Below are 19,531 nucleotides of genomic sequence, written 5' to 3'. Positions count from 1 at the left end.
TTCTAACAGGGATGCTTTCATCCCCCAAAAATCCCAAATTTAAAATAAAATTCCTGAAGGCATAGTCTCTTCTATAGAAAATTCGTAATAATTTAAAAATTGAAAAAATATAAAATTGTTGTTGTGTCAGTTTGCAAGTTACAATAGATAGATTAGATCAAGATTTAAAAATACAAAACCAGAAAATATTATCCGATGGGTAATAATTTATGGTCATCAAATTTTAAATTATAAGTCTTTTAAATATTCGAAAAATAAAAATGGGAGAGTCATTCGGTACCAAAATTTTCTATAGAAATACAATTTTGACAAAATTTATTTTCATTCGTTTTGTTTTGTTATTGTTGTTTTTTTTTTTCTCCTTTAATCCGCTAAACGACTTAAAAAAAGCCAAATCTAGCGGGAAAATAGCTAAATTGGCAACGCTGCTTTTGGGTTTAATGAACTGCCTGAATTTATTCTGATAATTGGTTGATAGTTTTTCTGCAAGTAGAGGATGCTGATGAGGAATGTGGTAATTCCGAAACGTGCGTCCATCCAATCATATTGCAGTCTATAGGGCTTTGCCCAAATCAATTTGACAAACATTATGTTCCTCTTTTGGTCAAGCTACACTTGTAGTTTAGTCAAAGCATGGGTTTAAGCTGAAATTAAAAAACAACAACAAAATTTATTTTCTATAGAAATTTTGACAAAATTTTATTTCTATAGAAACAACATTTTTCTATACAAATTTTGACAAAATTTTCTATAGAAATAAAATTTTGACAACATTTTCTATAGAAAAAAAATTTGACAAAATTTTCTATAGAAATAAACTGTTGACAAAATTTTATTTTGGAATTAAATTTTAATTTTGGAATTAAATTTTGACAAAATTTTCTATAGAAATAAAATTTTGACAAAATTTATTTTCTATAGAAATTTTGACTAAATTTTATTTCTATAGAAACAATATTTTTCTATACAACTTTTGACTAAAATTTTCTATAGAAATACATTTTTTATCCACATTTTAAATAAAATTAAAAAAATCTTTAGAAATAAAATTTTGACCAATTTTTTCTATAGAAATAAAGTTTTGACAAAATTTTCTATAGAAATAAAATTTTGACAAAATTTTCTATAGAAATACAATTTTGAGAACATTTTCTATAGAAATAAATTTTTGACAAATTTTTTATAGAAATAAATTTTTGACAAATTTTTTATAGAAATAACATTTTGACCAAAATTTTCTATAAAAATAAAATGTTGACAAAATTTTCTATAGAAATAAAATTTTGCTAAAATTTTCTATAGAAATAAAATGTAGAGAAATTTTTCTATAGAAATAACATTTTGACAAAATTTTCTATAGAAATAAAATTTTGACAAAATTTGACAAACACATTTTTGCTCTGTTGGTTAAGCCATTCTTGTAGTTTAATCATTAGAAAAAATTTTGACAAAATTTTCTATAGAAATAAAATTTTGATAAAATTTTCTATAGAAATAAAATTTTGACAAAATTTTCGATACAAATAAAATTTTGACAAAATTTTCTATAGAAATAAATTTTTGACAACATTTTCTATAGAAATAAAATTTTGACAAAATTTTCTATAGAAATAAAATTTTGACAAAATTCTCTATAGAAATAAAATTTTGACAAAATTTTCTATAGAAATAAAATTTTGACAAAATTTTCTATAGAAATAAAATTTTGACAAAATTTTCTATAGAAATAAAATTTTGACAACATTTTCTATAGAAATAAAATTTTGATAAAATTTTCTGTAGAAATAAAATGTTGACAAAATTTTCTATACAAATAAAATTTTGACAAAATTTTCTATAGACATAAAATTTTGACAACATTTTCTATAGAAATAAAATTTTGACAAAATTTTCTATAGAAATAAAATTTTGACAAAATTTTCTATACAAATAAAATCTTGAAAAAATTTTCTATAGAAATAAAATTTTGACAAAATTGTGTATAGAAATAAAATTTTGACAAAATTTTCTATAGAAATAAAATGTTGACCAACTTTTCTATAGAAATAAAATTTTGACAAAATTTTCGATAGAAATAAAAATTTTCTATAGAAATAAAATTTTGACAAAATTTTCTATAGAAATAAAATTTTGACAAAATTTTCTATAGAAATACAATTTTGACAAAATTTTCTATAGAAATAAAATTTTTAAAATTTTTTTTAGAAATAAAATTTTGACAAAATTTTCTATAGAAATACAATTTTGACAAAATTTTTTATAAATAAAATGTTGTCAAAATTTTCTATAGAAATAAAATTTTGACAAAATTTTCTATAGAAATAAAATTTTGACAAAATTTTCTATAGAAATAACATTTTGACAAAATTTTCTATAGAAATAAAATTTTGACTGAATTTTCTATAGAAATAAAATTTTGACAAAATTTTCTGTAGAAATAAAATTTTGACAAAATTTTCTATAGAATTAAAATTTTGACAAAATTTTCCATAGAAATAAAATTTTGAAAAAAATTTCTATAGAAATTAAATTTTGAAAAAATTTTCTATAGAAATAAATTTTTTCTTAATTTTGCTAGTCACTCAATGGACATTATTCTCACAAATCGCTGTTAAAATATTTTTTTTTTGTATTTGGTGTTTGATGTTTTTTATAAGAAATTTATTAGACTAGAAATTAAGAACCTGTACAGTTGTATTGATATCACGGTGAATGGCATATAGAAATGTAGAAATATCCAAAAAAAAACAACATTAAAGCCCATAAGAAACCATAATCCTTACTCATCGACAAAAATCTAACATTAAATATTAAATCATAAAAATATTGCTAAGCTGAAACAGGAGTTGATAGCTACTTTTTCGCATGGGAGAAAAAAAGTAACAGTGGAGGCATGGCTCTCAAAAATTTAGGTTTCTCAAAAAAACAAAACTCATACATGGAAATCATTAAAATTTCGTTTCGTTTATCATCAAGATCGGGTTTAGGGCATTCCCTTATTTCTCTCCTCTCGTATTTATTAGCTAAGGTAGCAGGGCTTGGTAAGGCGTTTTCTTTTTGTTATCTTCCTGCTTTCTTGTATTTTCATTTTAGGTTATTTATCATATTTTGCTATTTAAGTAATTTTGCGTTTTTGTTTTTCTCTTGCTTTTTTGGACGAAATTCTCTTCTCCTATAAATATTGCTCTCTTTGACATATATTTATTGCTCTATGCTCTTTGTTTCTTTCTCGGCTAAAATCTCTATATTTTTATCATCTCTCTCTCCCTCTCAATACTCGTATGTGCTCGTCCCTCTCCTATCTCATGAAAATGTATCCGTCTACTCTTTTTCCAATTGTTTTGAAAATCAAAAAACAAAAATCATTTCGTATAAAAAACAAAAATCAATCATAAAAAAATATCCCCCCCTCGGCCTTAAAAGCAGTTACAGAGTGCGTTGAGTGAGTTTGACTTTCTAAATCAAATGGATTCGCAACCCAATACTTTACAGCGACCCCATCAACATCATGCTAAACGGCAGCAGACACAGCAACCACACAATCAGCCGCAGGGGCAACCACAACAACAACAACAGCAACAAATATCTTCTTCACATACAACGCAAAAGCCTCAGCAACAAATGTTGCAGCATTATATTGCATCAACCAAACATCAAACGGTACAATATCAAAATGTCTTATTACCCACCCAACCTCAAATTCCCATGTATGCATATCAGGCGCCATTGGAGCCAATGTCCTCAATGCCTTCCTCAATACCCTCAACACCTGAGACACCTACACCACCGACAACGCACTCATTTACATCTGCATCAATTGTTAGTCCACAACCACCACCATTAACGCATTCATCTTCGTCACAGCAACAACAACAACAACCACCACAACAAATACCAGCAACAAATTCTAATGTTATCAATGATATTGGCCCATCCACCAACAACACTATCATCCACAACAACAACAATAATACTTTTTATGTTACAAGAACGGTAACTCAAAACAATCCTACCCACTTTAATATTCAACAGCAGCAACCTCAACCTCTACCACACAACCACCAACAACAACAACCGCAACCAGTCCCCGGCAATGGCGGTAATGGCTCTGGCTTGTTCCATCGCCCTGTCCTAACCTTACCACCCGTCGTAGTAATGGGTGGTGGTGGTGGATCTGGCAGCGGTGGTCAGTCACCCCATGATTTTAACAGTCCCATTATTGAAATGCCTCCCTCCCCGGCACCTATTGTTGAATATCCAGATGATGAGGATTACAGCAATTATCATCGCCACTATAGTATAGGCGCTGCCGATGGTTTCCATGTTGAGGTTAGGAGTTCTTACATGTTTTCTTTTTTTGTTTTTGGTTCTAATTTAATTTATTTGTTTTGTCTTGGGAGTATTTTCGGTTTTCCTGGAATGCAAATAACACAAAAAAGAAAAGAAAACAAAACTTAAAGCAAATAATAATGAGGGAAGCTTTTTTTTTGTAAGGGGATGGTGTTAGAGCGCTTAAATATTTATTCAAGCTTTTTGTGTGAATATGCTAAATTGAAAGGGTTATTTATATTTCATAAAATAGTAATACATGTATAATGTATATACACAGATAAAAATTGCGATTCAATAAATACATTTAGTGATCCAATTAATTTTTTAATCGCTTTTTTTCAATCATAAGAACGATGGTATTATTTAGAAAAAAATATAATTGATTAAAAAATTAATTTCTTCGGTATTTTTAATTAATTTTTTTAATTGGTTTAATTAAAACTTTTTGATTTTGATTGCAAGATTGAAATGACTTTAATTGGGACAGTTAAATAATATTTATTGTTATGTTATTTTATTATATTTTTTATTTATTATTGATATTTCCAAACAAAATTTTAAATTATGTTTTTAATTGGAAATATTTTTTTAAATTAATTAAAATGTAAAAATTTATTAAAAAACTTTCAGAAATTTTCAATCAATTTCTTAACTGACTTTATTTTAAATTGTTTGCAGAATAAATTAAAAATAAAAATAAAGTTACTTCATTAAAAAAAATTAATTTATTTCTTGGACATTATTGATTCCAATTAAAATTTATTTGATTTTCAAAAAAAACTTTCTAATTGATGCAATCAATTATTATTTATTATATTATTTTTTATTTTTTTTATTATGTTTATAATAATTTAATTTAATTTAATTTAATTTAATTTAATTTAATTTAATTTAATTTAATTTAATTTAATTTAATTTAATTTAATTTAATTTAATTTAATTTAATTTAATTTAATTTAATTTAATTTAATTTAATTTAATTTAATTTAATTTAATTTAATTTAATTTAATTTAATTTAATTTAATTTAATTTAATTTAATTTAATTTAATTTAATTTAATTTAATTTAATTTAATTTAATTTAATTTAATTTAATTTAATTTAATTTAATTTAATTTAATTTAATTTAATTTAATTTAATTTAATTTAATTTAATTTAATTTAATTTAATTTAATTTAATTTAATTTAATTTAATTTAATTTAATTTAATTTAATTTAATTTAATTTAATTTAATTTAATTTAATTTAATTTAATTTAATTTAATTTAATTTAATTTAATTTAATTTAATTTAATTTAATTTAATTTAATTTAATTTAATTTAATTTAATTTAATTTAATTTAATTTAATTTAATTTAATTTAATTTAATTTAATTTAATTTAATTTAATTTAATTTAATTTAATTTAATTTAATTTAATTTAATTTAATTTAATTTAATTTAATTTAATTTAATTTAATTTAATTTAATTTAATTTAATTTAATTTAATTTAATTTAATTTAATTTAATTTAATTCAATTTAATTTTATTTTATTTTATTTTATTTTATTTAATTTAGTTTAATTTTATTTTATTTTATTTTATTTTATTTAATTTAATTTTATTTTATTTTATTTAGTTTAATTTTATTTTATTTTATTTTATTTTATTTTATTTTATTTTATTTTATTTTATTTTATTTTATTTTATTTTATTTTATTTTATTTTATTTTATTTTATTTTATTTTATTTTATTTTATTTTATTTTATTTTATTTTATTTAATTTAATTTAATTTAATTTAATTTAATTTAATTTAATTTAATTTAATTTAATTTAATTTAATTTAATTTAATTTAATTTAATTTAATTTAATTTAATTTAATTTAATTTAATTTAATTTAATTTAATTTAATTTAATTTAATTTAATATAATTTAATTAATGATCTTAAATGACATAGCTTATATTGCCAGCCAGAGTCTCATTTGTTGTAATATCTACTGTGATAAAATCTGATTAAATGAATTGTATTTAAAAATCAAATTAATAAAGAAGAATTTGAAAAATGAATGAATGAATATAATTTAATTCAATTTAATTTAATTTAATTTAATTTAGTTTAATTTAATTTAATTTAATTTAATTTAATTTAATTTAATTTAATTTAATTTAATTTAATTTAATTTAATTTAATTTAATTTAATTTAATTTAATTTAATTTAATTTAATTTAATTTAATTTAATTTAATTTAATTTAATTTAATTTAATTTAATTTAATTAATTTAATTTAATTTAACTTAATTTAACTTAATTTAATTTAATTTAATTTAACTTAACTTAATTTATTTAATTTAATTTAATTTAACTTAATTTATTTAATTTAATGTAACTTAATTTAATTTAATTTAATTTAATTTAATTTAATTTAATTTAATTTAATTTAATTTAATTTAATTTAGTTTAATTTAATTTAATTTAATTTAATTTAATTTAATTTAATTTAATTTAATTTAATTTAATTTAATTTAATTTAATTTAATTTAATTTAATTTAATTTAATTTAATTTAATTTAATTTAATTTAATTTAATTTAATTTAATTTAATTTAATTTAATTTAATTTAATTTAATTTAATTTAATTTAATTTAATTTAATTTAATTTAATTTAATGTAATTTAATTTAATTTAATTTAATTTAATTTAATTGTATTTTATTTTATTTTATTTTATTTTATTTAATTTAATTGTATTTTATTTTATTTTATTTTATTTTATTTTATTTAATTGGTTCAATAAAAAAAAATTTAATTAATTTTGGTACCATAACTATTAACTTTCTAATTGAGGCTAAATATTATTTATTGTATTATTATTTATTCATTTACAATTATAATATTTTTGCAGAAACAAATTATTTCCGAACAACATTTTCAATTATATTTTTAATTTAATTATACAGAAAAAAATTTCACGAAAATTTTTTCAAATAAAATTTTAATTGAGTTCTGAAAAATATTCAATTAAAAATTTAATCGATTCAACAAGTTTTTTAATTGAAAAAAAAATCAATCATAAAAATTAATAGTAGCAATTAATTTTTTAATTGATTTTCAATTATTTCTTAAATTGATACTATCATTTCTGTGATTGAAGAAATTTCAATTAAAAAAATAATTGTAACAATTAATTTCGTGATTGAATCACATTTTTTTTGTAAAATATTAATTGATATAATGAATATTTTAATTAAAAATGTAATGTTCTAACATTTTCTTAACTGACTTGTTTTCAAACTGCTTCAATCATGAAGCTGATAATATCAATCGCAGAATAAATTAAAAATATAAAATTACATTTGATTAAAAAAAATTATTTAATTAAATAATTTCATTGCCACTTTTAATTAATTTTTTAATTGGTTCAATAAAAATTTTATTTGTTATATCATTTATAATTATTATGTTTTGAGAAACAACTTATTACCAAACAACACTTTAAAGTTTTAATTTAATTTCATTCGAATAAGAATATTTAAATTAAAAGCTTAATATTTAAAAAATGTAATGCCCAATCAGTTGCTTAACTGATTTTATTTTAAATGGGGTCAATCATGAAACTAATAGCAGCAATAACCGAATCAAATACGAGTAAAAAATATTCTTGATTAAAAAAATTGAGTAATTAATTAATTTCCTGGACACTTTTAATTAATTTTTAAACATTTTTGAATTTTTTAATGGTTCAATTAAAATTAGAATTTATTTTAATTTTAAATTTAATTGATTTTGGTCGCAAAACTCAATTAATTTGTTAAATGAATCAAGCAATTATTTATTGTATAATAACTTGAAATTACTCCCCAAAAAAACATAAACATTTGGTGTTGTTGTTTTCCATGTAATATTGTGGGTCCTACTTTATTTAGTTTTTGGGGCTTATTTTCATGGGACCTACTATATTCATGCGGTCCAATTATACATCTAAATATGTATATAAATATTTGTAATACTACCCTCTATATTATTTGCTTTCATTTATTTTATTGTGAAATGTTTTAATTTTTATTATATTAAATAATTAATATTTAAATTTTAAAACAAGGCTTTGTTGTTTACCTGGAAAGGATTTTTTTTATTAAATTTTATATAAATTATTCGTTAACATTTTTCTAATATTGTGTTTTTTTTTTCTAATTTGTTTATATGTTTCTCTAACAAAATGCAATGCTTTTTTGTGTTTGTTGTTTTGTTATAAATCTTGGGAAAACGTTGAATTTTATTAAAAGAGCTTTTATTGTGACAATAGTAATCAATAAGTTGTTGTTGTTTTTTTTTTGTAATAATTTTTTTTCCTTCACATCACATTTGTTATCACATTTGTAAAATACATACATCATATATAAAAAAAACACACACACGTCCCACCTTAATATATATATTTTAAAAATAAATTGTATTTGTTTATTTTTATTCATGTTTTTTCTATTTTTCCCCCCACTATTTTCGTTTGTTTTCATTTATTTGTTCTTATTTTAACATTCAATATTATTTTGTGTGTTTTGTTTTGTCTCATAAGGTTTCCATGGCAAATAAATGTAGATTTTATACTTTTATAAGAGTTCGCGCGAATTTAATAAATTTTAGGTTTACAAAACAATACACGATACGAATATTACAATTTATTATCAAATTACATACTTATTAAAAGAAATCAATATTATTTTCAATTAATATTTTTATAAAAAAAAAAATAAAATAAATAATAAAAAAAATTGCCACTGGTTCATTAATCTAATAATTTCGGATTTCTTTAAACCGCCATTTTGTAAAATAATTCACAGAGATTTCATCGAAGAAAATTAAAAATTAAAATATTGATCAAAAAAATTTTTCTTTTCTTTTTTTAAATAAAAAATTTAATTCTCGAAGCTTTTGATCGAATTGTTTAAATAGCAACCTATTACCCAAATCTTCCCATATTATTGGCGTACAATGCCCGTGTGTAAAAATCGCTAACACGCGGGAAAAATAATAAGTTTATATTTCATACATATACATTTTCATCAACAAGAACAAAGTGATTTATTAAATCCATAGATGAAAATCTTCATTGGGAGCAAGGGTAAAATAATACAGGGTGTGCCAAAAGATATTTTTTTATTATTTTAATTTAAATTTTATTAAAAATTAGATAGGCAATAAGAAAATTCCCTATAGTTCATAGTTCTTTTTAAAATCTTCAAATTATTACGAAAACTTTTATTTGTCGAGTAAAATTCAATTTCTATAAATGTTTAAAAAAGGTCACGTCCTGGGAAAATTTAGTAGGACCACTCTATATAGACAGGTCCTCATGAACCAGTCTGTGATGAACTCTTAGCAACCTACTTCATTTTGAGCACCAGAAAGCAAAATTTTTGGAATATACACAGAAAAAAAATTTCACATTCAATCACGAAATAAATTGATCCAATTAATTTTTTAATTGAAATTTCTTCAATCACGAAATTTATAGTGTCAATCATAGAATTGATTAGAAATAAAAACTATATACCTGATTAAAAAATTAAATGATTTTTTTTCATACACTTTCAATTATTTTTTTTAATTTGTTCAATTGAAAATTTAATTGATTTTGGTCGAAAAACTCAAATATTTTTTTATGTAGGGCAATCAATTATTGTATCATTGTTTATTTATAGTATTATTGTTTATTTATTAACAATTGTTTTTCCTTTAGATAAAATAATTCTCTTGTAATTGTTCAAGAGTTTATACTTTTTTATAAGTTTTCCGATTATAATTATATTTGAATTTTATTTTAGATTTGAGTCAAAATTTATTGAATAGTACACAGAAAAAAAGTTTACGAAAATTTCAAATTTTCAATTAAAGTCTTAATTGAGTTCTAAAAAATATTCAATTAAAAATTTAATTGATACAAAAAAAAATCAATTGAAGCAAAACTCAATCACAAAAATTCATAGTATCAATGAATTTTTTAATTGACTTTCAATTAATTTTTTTAATTGATAATATCATTTCTGTGATTGAAGACATTTGAATTAAAAAATTAATTGGTTCAATTAATTTCATAATTGAATCATTTTTTTTTTTGTATGAAATTAATTATTATCAAATAAATTTTTCTATTATGTTTTTTATTTGGAAATATTTTATTATTGATATAATTATTATTTAAATTAAAAATGAAAAAAAATTCAATAATTTTCTTAATTGAAGACATTAAAGACATTTCAATGAAAAAATTAATTGGTTCAATTAATTTCATGATTGAATCATTTTTTTTGTGTGTAATTATTATCAAATAAATTTTTCTATTATGTTTTTTTAGTTGGAAATATTTTATTTTTGATATAATTATTATTTAAATTAAAAATGAAAGAAAAAATTCAATTATTTTCTTAATTGATTTTTTTTTATAATTTGATTAAAAAATTAATTATATCAGTTAATTTTGTAATTAATTACGTTTTCAACTTCAGTCAAGTTTTTAATTGGAAATATGTTGGTGATATTTTTTTTCTGTGTATTTAACAATAGATTATTCTGATAATTGTATTCGGTAAATTTTTAGATTTAATAAAATTTTAATATCAAGACAGTATAGATCTCAACAAATTATAGGAAAATTAAAAAATTGCGGCAAACTGGAGATACGGCAACAATTTCCTGTAGAGATTTTTCTAGAATTTAAAATCAAGAAAATTAATTTTAGATACATAACTTTCGCTTCACACTATATATAGAAATTTTCACGTCTTATCTCTCAACACAGTACATCAAAGTTCATTTGTTCCTGTCTTCGCCATTTATTTCTATTTTTCTATGGGACATTGTGCTTGATGAAATGAAATGAAAAGCAAATAAAATTTCGCAAGACGACGTAATACCCCTCAGTTTAGCATTTCTTTTAGCCAAGCAAAAACAAACATATGGATTACCTTTTTTTTATTGACAATTTCCCCTTAGCTCTTTAGTTCACATTCTCTCATTATTTTGTTCTATGGGAAATAATTTTTGAGCTTTTGTTTTTTGTTATCTCAAATGTTCTCAATTCAAAATTTAAATGAATGAAAGAATATGAATATGGCAGCAGGACACCAAAAACATTGAGAATTTTAACGTGCTCAGTTTTTATTCAAAACTCATTAAAAGAACATTAAAAATAACAAAAAGACGTCGGGCATTTTTTTTTAATTTCTTTGGGATTTTGTTCCACAGATTTTTTTTGTTTCTTTTTTTTTTTCAATTTTTTCGAATATTGTGGAACCAACAATATTGAAATCAAAATGTATATTTGACATATGTTTCCGGCTTTAATTTGGTTCGATCCAATAAAAATTGTAATCTAACAAAAAAAAAAACTCAAGACATTGTTGCTTTTCGTGGGGTTTGTGCAACGGAAATGATTTTGCCAACTTTCCAATTGGTAGCCAGTGTTGTTAAACAAATGTGCGTGGTTCAAAGACAAACGCAATTGAAAGACCATGGCCCCTTAACGTCCAAACGTCTTAACAAATATAATGCTCGTTTAACATCTGCCATAGAATTGTTGTGTTCCTCCCCGAATCTCTTAAAACCACTGAGCATATTGCCACCAACAACAACAACAAAGACAAGTGCATCATCGTCAACACCTTCAGCATCATCAACGTCCGCAACTTTACACCCACCCAAAAGAAAAGTATGCATTGGTGCTCGTGCGTTTATTTTTATATAAGTATAGCAATATTTTGTGTGTGTGCATCACTCTCCACGTCTCTTTGGTCTTATTCTCTGTCATTCTCAAATCGATCATAAAATCAATTATGGGTGACTACCTCAAGTAGTCTTAATTATAAAAAATTATATCAATTCTGTGTATGAGGTCTTTAGTGTATGTATGTGTTTATGTTTGTTTTTGGTCAATTTGTTTGTCATACATCTAAAGGTTATTGTACCACCCACCCCATCTGATGTGTGTTTTTCTCTCTCTCATAAAAAAACTTCATAACATGGATATGATTTAATTAACTGAGTATGTAATGCTAACATTCTCCAACACTGTAATGATGATAATAACATAGAACTCAATCATTAGAACAAAAAGAGAGTTTTTAGCTCAAGCTCTTGTGTCTTTCATATGCGGTTCATTAACTGGTGTAAAGAGGCATAAATAACATAACATTACTAAAAACAATTATTTTTCTCATTATGAATTATCAAGAACAAAAACAATAGAAGAGGAAGATAGGAAAATAACAACAGAGAATTTTGAATTATGGCACTTTATAATTCGTTGGTTTATTCTTCGGTTAAATATTAATCGGAGGATGAAAAAAAGTCCATAACACATAAATAAAACTTTTAATGATCACTAAATGATTATTGTGACACTATTCAAGCATATATATATTTTTGTTTTTGTCTGCATGTGGTACTGCAATTTAGCCACCTCGACGTATACTTAATAGAATTTACACCATACTGTATAACTCATACGACACTGGGTACTACTCATATATGAAACAAAACAAAACAAAAATGTCTTTCCTGTTTATTAAAAACTATGGCGTATATTTAAAAGCAGCAAATATATTAAACATTAAATTGTTTGTTGTTGTGCATATCCTCCTCATTTATACGTTGGAATGTTCCCAATTTATTTCAGCCTCCATTAAATCGCAATTAGATGGTTCACCACCACATAACCATAACCAAAATAAAATGATTGTTTTTCAAATTCTCATTCAAATGTATGTCCATTAAAATCATTCACATATGACTGAACCCCCTCTCTCTCTCTCACACACACCCATTTTTTTTTGTCCGCCCTCCACCACCCTTTTTAATTAAATTTAAATTTTTGTATGATATTCCAAACATAAATTAACTAAAAAATCAATCCAAACAAAAAATCAATCAAAAATTATTACAGGCCCATATAAATCTTGTTCATATAACAATCGAACCCACTATACCATTAAGTCTAACCACAACGACATGTATAACAAATGCTTTATCGCCGCCAAGCGATTCATCATCTGAATGTGTGGCATCTCCAGCATGCAATGCCAATCGTCCACCCGAAATACTGTCAAAAGACTTTGAAACTGAACAACCATCACAACCAGAACAAGAACAACATGAATCATCATCTTCTATTCTTGCTTCTACTGCTGCTGATGATGGGGGATTTGAAGGTAGTATCACTACACCACCTGATACCACCTCCATTTCTACCACAGCAACAACAATATCACCATTATCTACGCAAACGACCAATCTGTCGAATATGACAACCCTGTCTCCTACTGCATCTACCGCAGCAGTGGCAGAAATGACCACTATCTCCTCCTCCTCCAACAACAAAACATACATAACTAGAGTCGAACATTTCATAACAAATATTGAAGATGAAAAAGACGATACACAAGAAATTAAGGTAAAAACTAAGCCTTTAGACAATCATCCTCCCCCCACTTCAGCCATATGCACACATACACACACACACAGCCATACTACATCACAACTCAATTTGCACTGAATATACTTTTGATAGGTTTTTAAATCCATTTTTTTAATCGATTTTGAAACTAAGAAAATTATTCTTAGTTTAAGGGAACACATTGTCTTAGAAGCATGGTTGTAAAGGCTTACATTTTGGTGACTTCTTTCTATAGGAAAGTTTGTAGAAATGTATTTTATATGGGACATGTATTTTAAATTAATTTCTATACAAAATTTCGTTAGAATTTTTTTTAAGTCGAAATTTGCTTTATTTTAGAAATTTTGTTAAAATTTCATTTTCTTAAAAATTTTGTCAAAATTTCATTTCTATAGGAAATTTTGTCAAAATTTCATTTTTATAGGAAATTTTGTCAAAATTTATTTTCTATAGGGAATTTTGTCAAAATTTAATTTCTATTTGAAATTTCGTCAAAATTTCATTTCTATTGGAAATTTTGTCAAAATTTCATTTCTATTGGAAATTTTGTCAGAAGTTTACTTTATATAGGAAATTTTGTAAAAATTTCATTTCTATAGCAATTGTCAAAATTTGACTTCTAAAGGAAATATTGTCAAAATTTCATTTCTATAAGAAATTTTGTCAAAATTTCAGTCCTATAGGAAATTTTGTCAAAATTTCATTTAGGAAATTCATAGGAAATTTTGTCAAAATTTAATTTCTATAGGAAATTTTGTCAAAATTTCATTCCTATAGAAAATTTTGTCAAAATTTCATTCCTATAGGAAATTTTGTCAAAATTTCATTCCCATAGGAAATTTTGTCAAAATTTCATTTCTATTGGAAATTTTGTCAAAATTTCATTTCTATTGAAAATTTTGTCAAAATTTCATTTCTATTGGAAATTTTGTCAAAATTTCATTTCTATTGGAAATTTTGTCAAAATTTCATTTCTATTGAAAATTTTGTCAAAATTTTATTTCTGTAGGAAATTTTGTCAAAATTTCATTTCTATAAGAAATTTTGTCAAATTTTCATTCCTAAAGGAAATTATGTCATAATTTCATTTCTATAGGAAATTTTGTCAGAAGTTTAACTTTATATAGGAAATTTTGTAAAAATGTCATTTCTATAGGAATTGTCAAAATTTGACTTCTAAAGGAAATTTTGTCAAAATTTCTTTTGTATAAAAAATTTTGTCAAAATTTCATTTCTTTCTCAAAATTTCATTTCTATTGAAAATTTTGTCAAAATTTCATTTCTGTAGGAAATTTTGTCAAAATTTCATTTCTGTAAGAAATTTTATCAAAATTTCTTTTCTATAAGAAACTTTGTCAAAATTTTAGTCTATTTTAGTCAAAATTTCATTTTTATAGGAAATTTTGTCAAAATTTCATTTCTATAGAAAATTTTCTCAAAATTTTATTTCTATAAAAATTTTTGCCAAAATTTTGTCGAAATTTTATTTTTATTGAAAACTTCACCAAAATTTTATTTCTATAGGAAATTTTGTCAAAAGTTCATTTCTATAGAAAATTTTGTCAAAATTTCATTTCTATAGAAAATTTTGTCAAAATTTCATTTCTATAGGAAATTTTGCCAAAATTTTATTTCTTTAGGAAATTTTGTCAAAATTTCATTTCTATAGGAAATTTTGTCAAAATTTCATTTCTATAGGAAATTTTGCCAAAATTTTATTTCTTTAGGAAATTTTGTCAAAATTTCATTTCTATAGGAAATTTTGTCAAAATTTCGCTTCTATTGAAAATTTTCTCAAAATTTTATTTGTATAGAAAATTTTGCCAAAACTTTATTTCTATAGAAAATTTTGCCAAAATTTTATTTCTATAGAAAATTTTGCCAACATTTTATTTCTATAGAAAATTTTGCCAAAATTTTATTTCTATAGAAAATTTTGCCAAAATTTTATTTCTATAGAAAATTTTGTAGAAATTTTATTTCTATAGACAATTTTGTCGAAATTTCATTTTTATAGAAAATTTTGCCAAAATTTTATTTCTATTGGAAATTTTGTCCAAATTTCACTTCTATAGAAAATTTTCTCAAATTTTTTTTTCTATAAACAATTTTGCCAAAATTTTATTTCTACAGAAAATTTCATTTCTATAGGAAATTTTGTCAAAATTTTATTTCTATAGAAAATTTTGTCGAAATTTAATTTTTATAGCAGACTTCACCAATATTTTATTTCTATAGGAAATTTTGTCAAAATTTCATTTCTATAGAAACTTTTGTCAAAATTTAATTTCTATCGGAAATTTTGTCAAAATTTCACTTCTATAGAAAATTTTGTCAAAATTTCATTTCTATAGAAAATTTTATCAAAATTTCACTTCTATAGGAAATTTTGTCAAAATTTCACTTCTATAGAAAATTTTCTCCAAATTTTATTTCTATAAATAATTTTGCCAAAATTTTATTTCTATAGAAAATTTTGTCGCAATTTCATTTTTATAGAAAACTTCACCAAAATTTTATTTCTATAGGAAATTTTGTCAAAATTTCATTTCTATAGAAACTTTTGTCAAAATTTCATTTCTATAGGAAATTTTGTCAAAATTTCACTTCTATAGAAAATTTTGTCAAAATTTCACTTCTATAGAAAATTTTGTCAAAATTTCATTTCTATAGGAAATTTTGTCAAAATTTCACTTCTATAGAAAATTTTCTCAAAATTTTATTTCTATAAACAATTTTGCCAAAATTTTATTTCTACAGAAAATTTCATTTCTATAGGAAATTTTGTCAAAATTTCATTTCTATAGGAAATTTTCTCAAAATTTCATTTCTATAGAAAATTTTCTCAAAATTTTATTTCTATAGGAAATTTTCTCAAAATTTCATTTGTATAGAAAATTTTCTCAAAATTTCATTTCTATAGAAAATTTTGCCAAAATTTTATTTCTATAGGGAATTTTGTCCAAATTTCATTTCTATAGCAAATTTTGTGAAAATTTCATTTCTTTAAGAAATTTAGTTAAAATTTCACTACTTTAGGAAATTTATGTCAAATATATCCTTGAAAGTTTTCTATCAATTTCTTAGTAACATTTCTTTTGTTGTAAAAAAAATATATAATTTCCAGAATTTACCACACAAATCCCAAGCTTTTGTCCAATATTAAGAATACATTTAAAAAAGTTTCTAATAAAACTTTTTTTATGGATTTTGTAAATTTTAGCTTTCAGTACTACAAAAGTTCCCTTTACTTAAAAGATCCGCTTAGAAATCGTCCCACAAAACATCTCTCTTTAAACCCTAGCCTTATTTAAGCTTTGAAAATTTGCCAATGGAAAAACAGAATTGAAATTCGGCATCAAAACAAAAACACAAATTCCCTTAAAAAGATCATCACAAATAATCATTGAATGAAAACTATGAACAAAATGTAAACTAACCTAAACTAAATATACAAAATAGCACTAATAGAAAACTCTAATAAGAAATTTATTCCATATAAGAAAAAAACAACAAACAAAAATATTTTCCAATGCTTACTAATTTCTCAAAATCCTTCATATTTATTCTCCCCTATTTGCCCCCCCAAAAAAACAACACGGCAAACAAACTCCATTAGGTTATACCACAGTTTAGCAATGTGTCCATCAGCAATAATAACATCCAACAGCATCCATCACAAGCATCGCCTATTATACAGGAACCTCCAACTCCCATTATATATGGTGGCCATGCATCGGCCAGTGAAGCAAATGCCCCACAGTTTCCACAACCTGCTCAACGTCAGAACTATGCTCATCAACAACCGCCACCACAGCCTTCGGTATATCAACAGCAGCAGCAACCGATCTATCAAAATCAATTTGAACTTCAAAATGCTGCAGCGGCTCAACAACAGAATTCAAGGCGTAATGTGGCTCGAGGCCTACAATATCGTGATTCTGCCTATGAATCAAGGCGTCACTCACAAAATGTCACCGCACCACCCGGCATCTTGTCAATGGATAACTTCCGCATGCTTAGCGTTTTGGGTCGTGGTCACTTTGGCAAGGTTATCTTGTGCCAATTGCGGACAAATAATCAATACTATGCTATCAAAGCTTTAAAGAAGGGTGACATTATTGCTCGCGATGAGGTCGAGTCATTATTGAGTGAAAAACGCATTTTTGAAGTGGCCAATGCAATGCGTCATCCATTTTTGGTTAACCTCTATGCGTGTTTCCAGACCGATGTAAGTATTTTGTAAATTTTTTGAAAATACTCAAAAAAAAAATTCACAAAATTCTTTTTATTTTCCTCTACAGCAACATGTGTGTTTTGTTATGGAGTATGCCGCTGGTGGTGATTTGATGATGCATATACATACGGATGTCTTTACCGAACCCCGTGCTGTTTTCTATGCGGCCTGTGTTGTATTGGGTCTACAGTATTTGCATGAGAATAAAATCATCTATCGTGATTTGAAGTTGGATAATTTGTTATTGGATACAGATGGTGAGTATTTGGTATTTAAGTGCAGTCTTAGGCAGGGATATAAAAAATTCAACGAAAATAAATCTTTCCATTGCCAAAACTTTTCAAATTTATTTCTACAGAAAATTTTCACAAAATTTTATTTCTATAGAAAATTTTGACAAATTTTTATTCTATAAACAATTTTGTCAAAATTTTATTTCTATAAAAAATTTTGTCAAAATATTATTTCTATACACATTTTTGGCAAAATTTTATTTGTATAGAAAATTTTGAAAAAATTTTACTTCTATTGGAAATTTTTACAAAATTTTATTTCTATAGAAAATTTTGACAAAATTTTATTTCTATAGAAAATTTTGTCAAATTTGTTGTTATAGGAAATTTTCTCAAAATTTCAAAGTTTATTTCCATAGAAAATTTCCTCAAAATTTTATTTCTATAGACAATTTTGTCAAAATGTTATTTCTATAAAAAATTTTGGCAAAATTTTATTTTTATTAAAAATGTTAAAATTTTATTTCCATAGAAAATTTTGACAAAATTTTATTTCTATAGACAATTTTCTCAAAATTTTATTTCTATAGAAAATTTTGTCAAAATTTTATTTCTATAGAAAATTTTCTCAAAATTTTATTTCTATAGAAAATTTTCTCAAATTTTATTTCTATAGAAAATTTTGTCAAATTTGTTGTTATAGGAAATTTTCTCAAAATTTCAAATTTTATTTCCATAAAAAATTTTCTCAAAATTTTATTTCTATAGACAATTTTGTCAACATTTTATTTTGATCGAAAAATTTCTCAAACATTTTATAAAAAAATTTCTCAAAAATGTATTTCTATAAAAAATTTTCTCAAAATTTTATTTCTATAAAAAATTTCTCAAAATTTTATTTCTATAGAAAATTTTGACAAAGCTTTATTTCTATAAACAATTTTGTCAAAATGTTATTTCTATAAAAAAATGTCAAAATTTTATTTCCATAGAAAATTTTGACAAAATTTTATTTCTATAGAAAATTTTGTCAAAATTTTATTTCTATAGAAAATTTTCTCAAAATTTTATTTCTATCGAAAATTTTCTCAAATTTTATTTCTATAGAAAATTTTGTCAAATTTGTTGTTATAGGAAATTTTCTCAAAATTTCAAATTTTATTTCCATAGAAAATTTTCTCAAAATTTTATTTCTATAGACAATTTTGTCAACATTTTATTTTGATCGAAAAATTTCTCAAACATTTTATTTCTATAAAAAATTTCTCAAAATTTTATTTCTATAGAAAATTTTCT

The 19,531-nt window shown here is 22.7% G+C and overlaps 1 protein-coding gene across 14 annotated transcripts in view; it reads left to right on the top strand.

Moving 5' to 3' along the window:
- Window positions 1–19,531, top strand: part of Pkn (serine/threonine-protein kinase N) — a 209,851-nt gene that overhangs the window by 182,594 nt on the left and 7,726 nt on the right. For 5 of the 14 annotated variants that reach the window (XM_075311991.1, XM_075311992.1, XM_075311993.1 and 2 more), the window contains 4 exons: window positions 3,424–4,329; window positions 13,256–13,762; window positions 17,385–17,996; window positions 18,070–18,259. In XM_075311991.1, the coding sequence (XP_075168106.1) occupies window positions 3,424–4,329; window positions 13,256–13,762; window positions 17,385–17,996; window positions 18,070–18,259 (2,215 nt within the window). The remainder of the gene's footprint in view (window positions 1–3,423; window positions 4,330–13,255; window positions 13,763–17,384; window positions 17,997–18,069; window positions 18,260–19,531) is intronic. The other 9 variants (XM_075311994.1, XM_075311988.1, XM_075311989.1 and 6 more) reach the window with 9 other exon arrangements.

This window comes from Haematobia irritans, chromosome 5 (genome assembly GCF_050003625.1).
Source record: "Haematobia irritans isolate KBUSLIRL chromosome 5, ASM5000362v1, whole genome shotgun sequence".
Lineage (NCBI taxonomy): Eukaryota > Metazoa > Arthropoda > Insecta > Diptera > Muscidae > Haematobia > Haematobia irritans.
The sequence above is the reverse complement of the archived record's forward strand: the minus strand, read 5'-3'. Positions and strand labels throughout refer to the sequence as shown.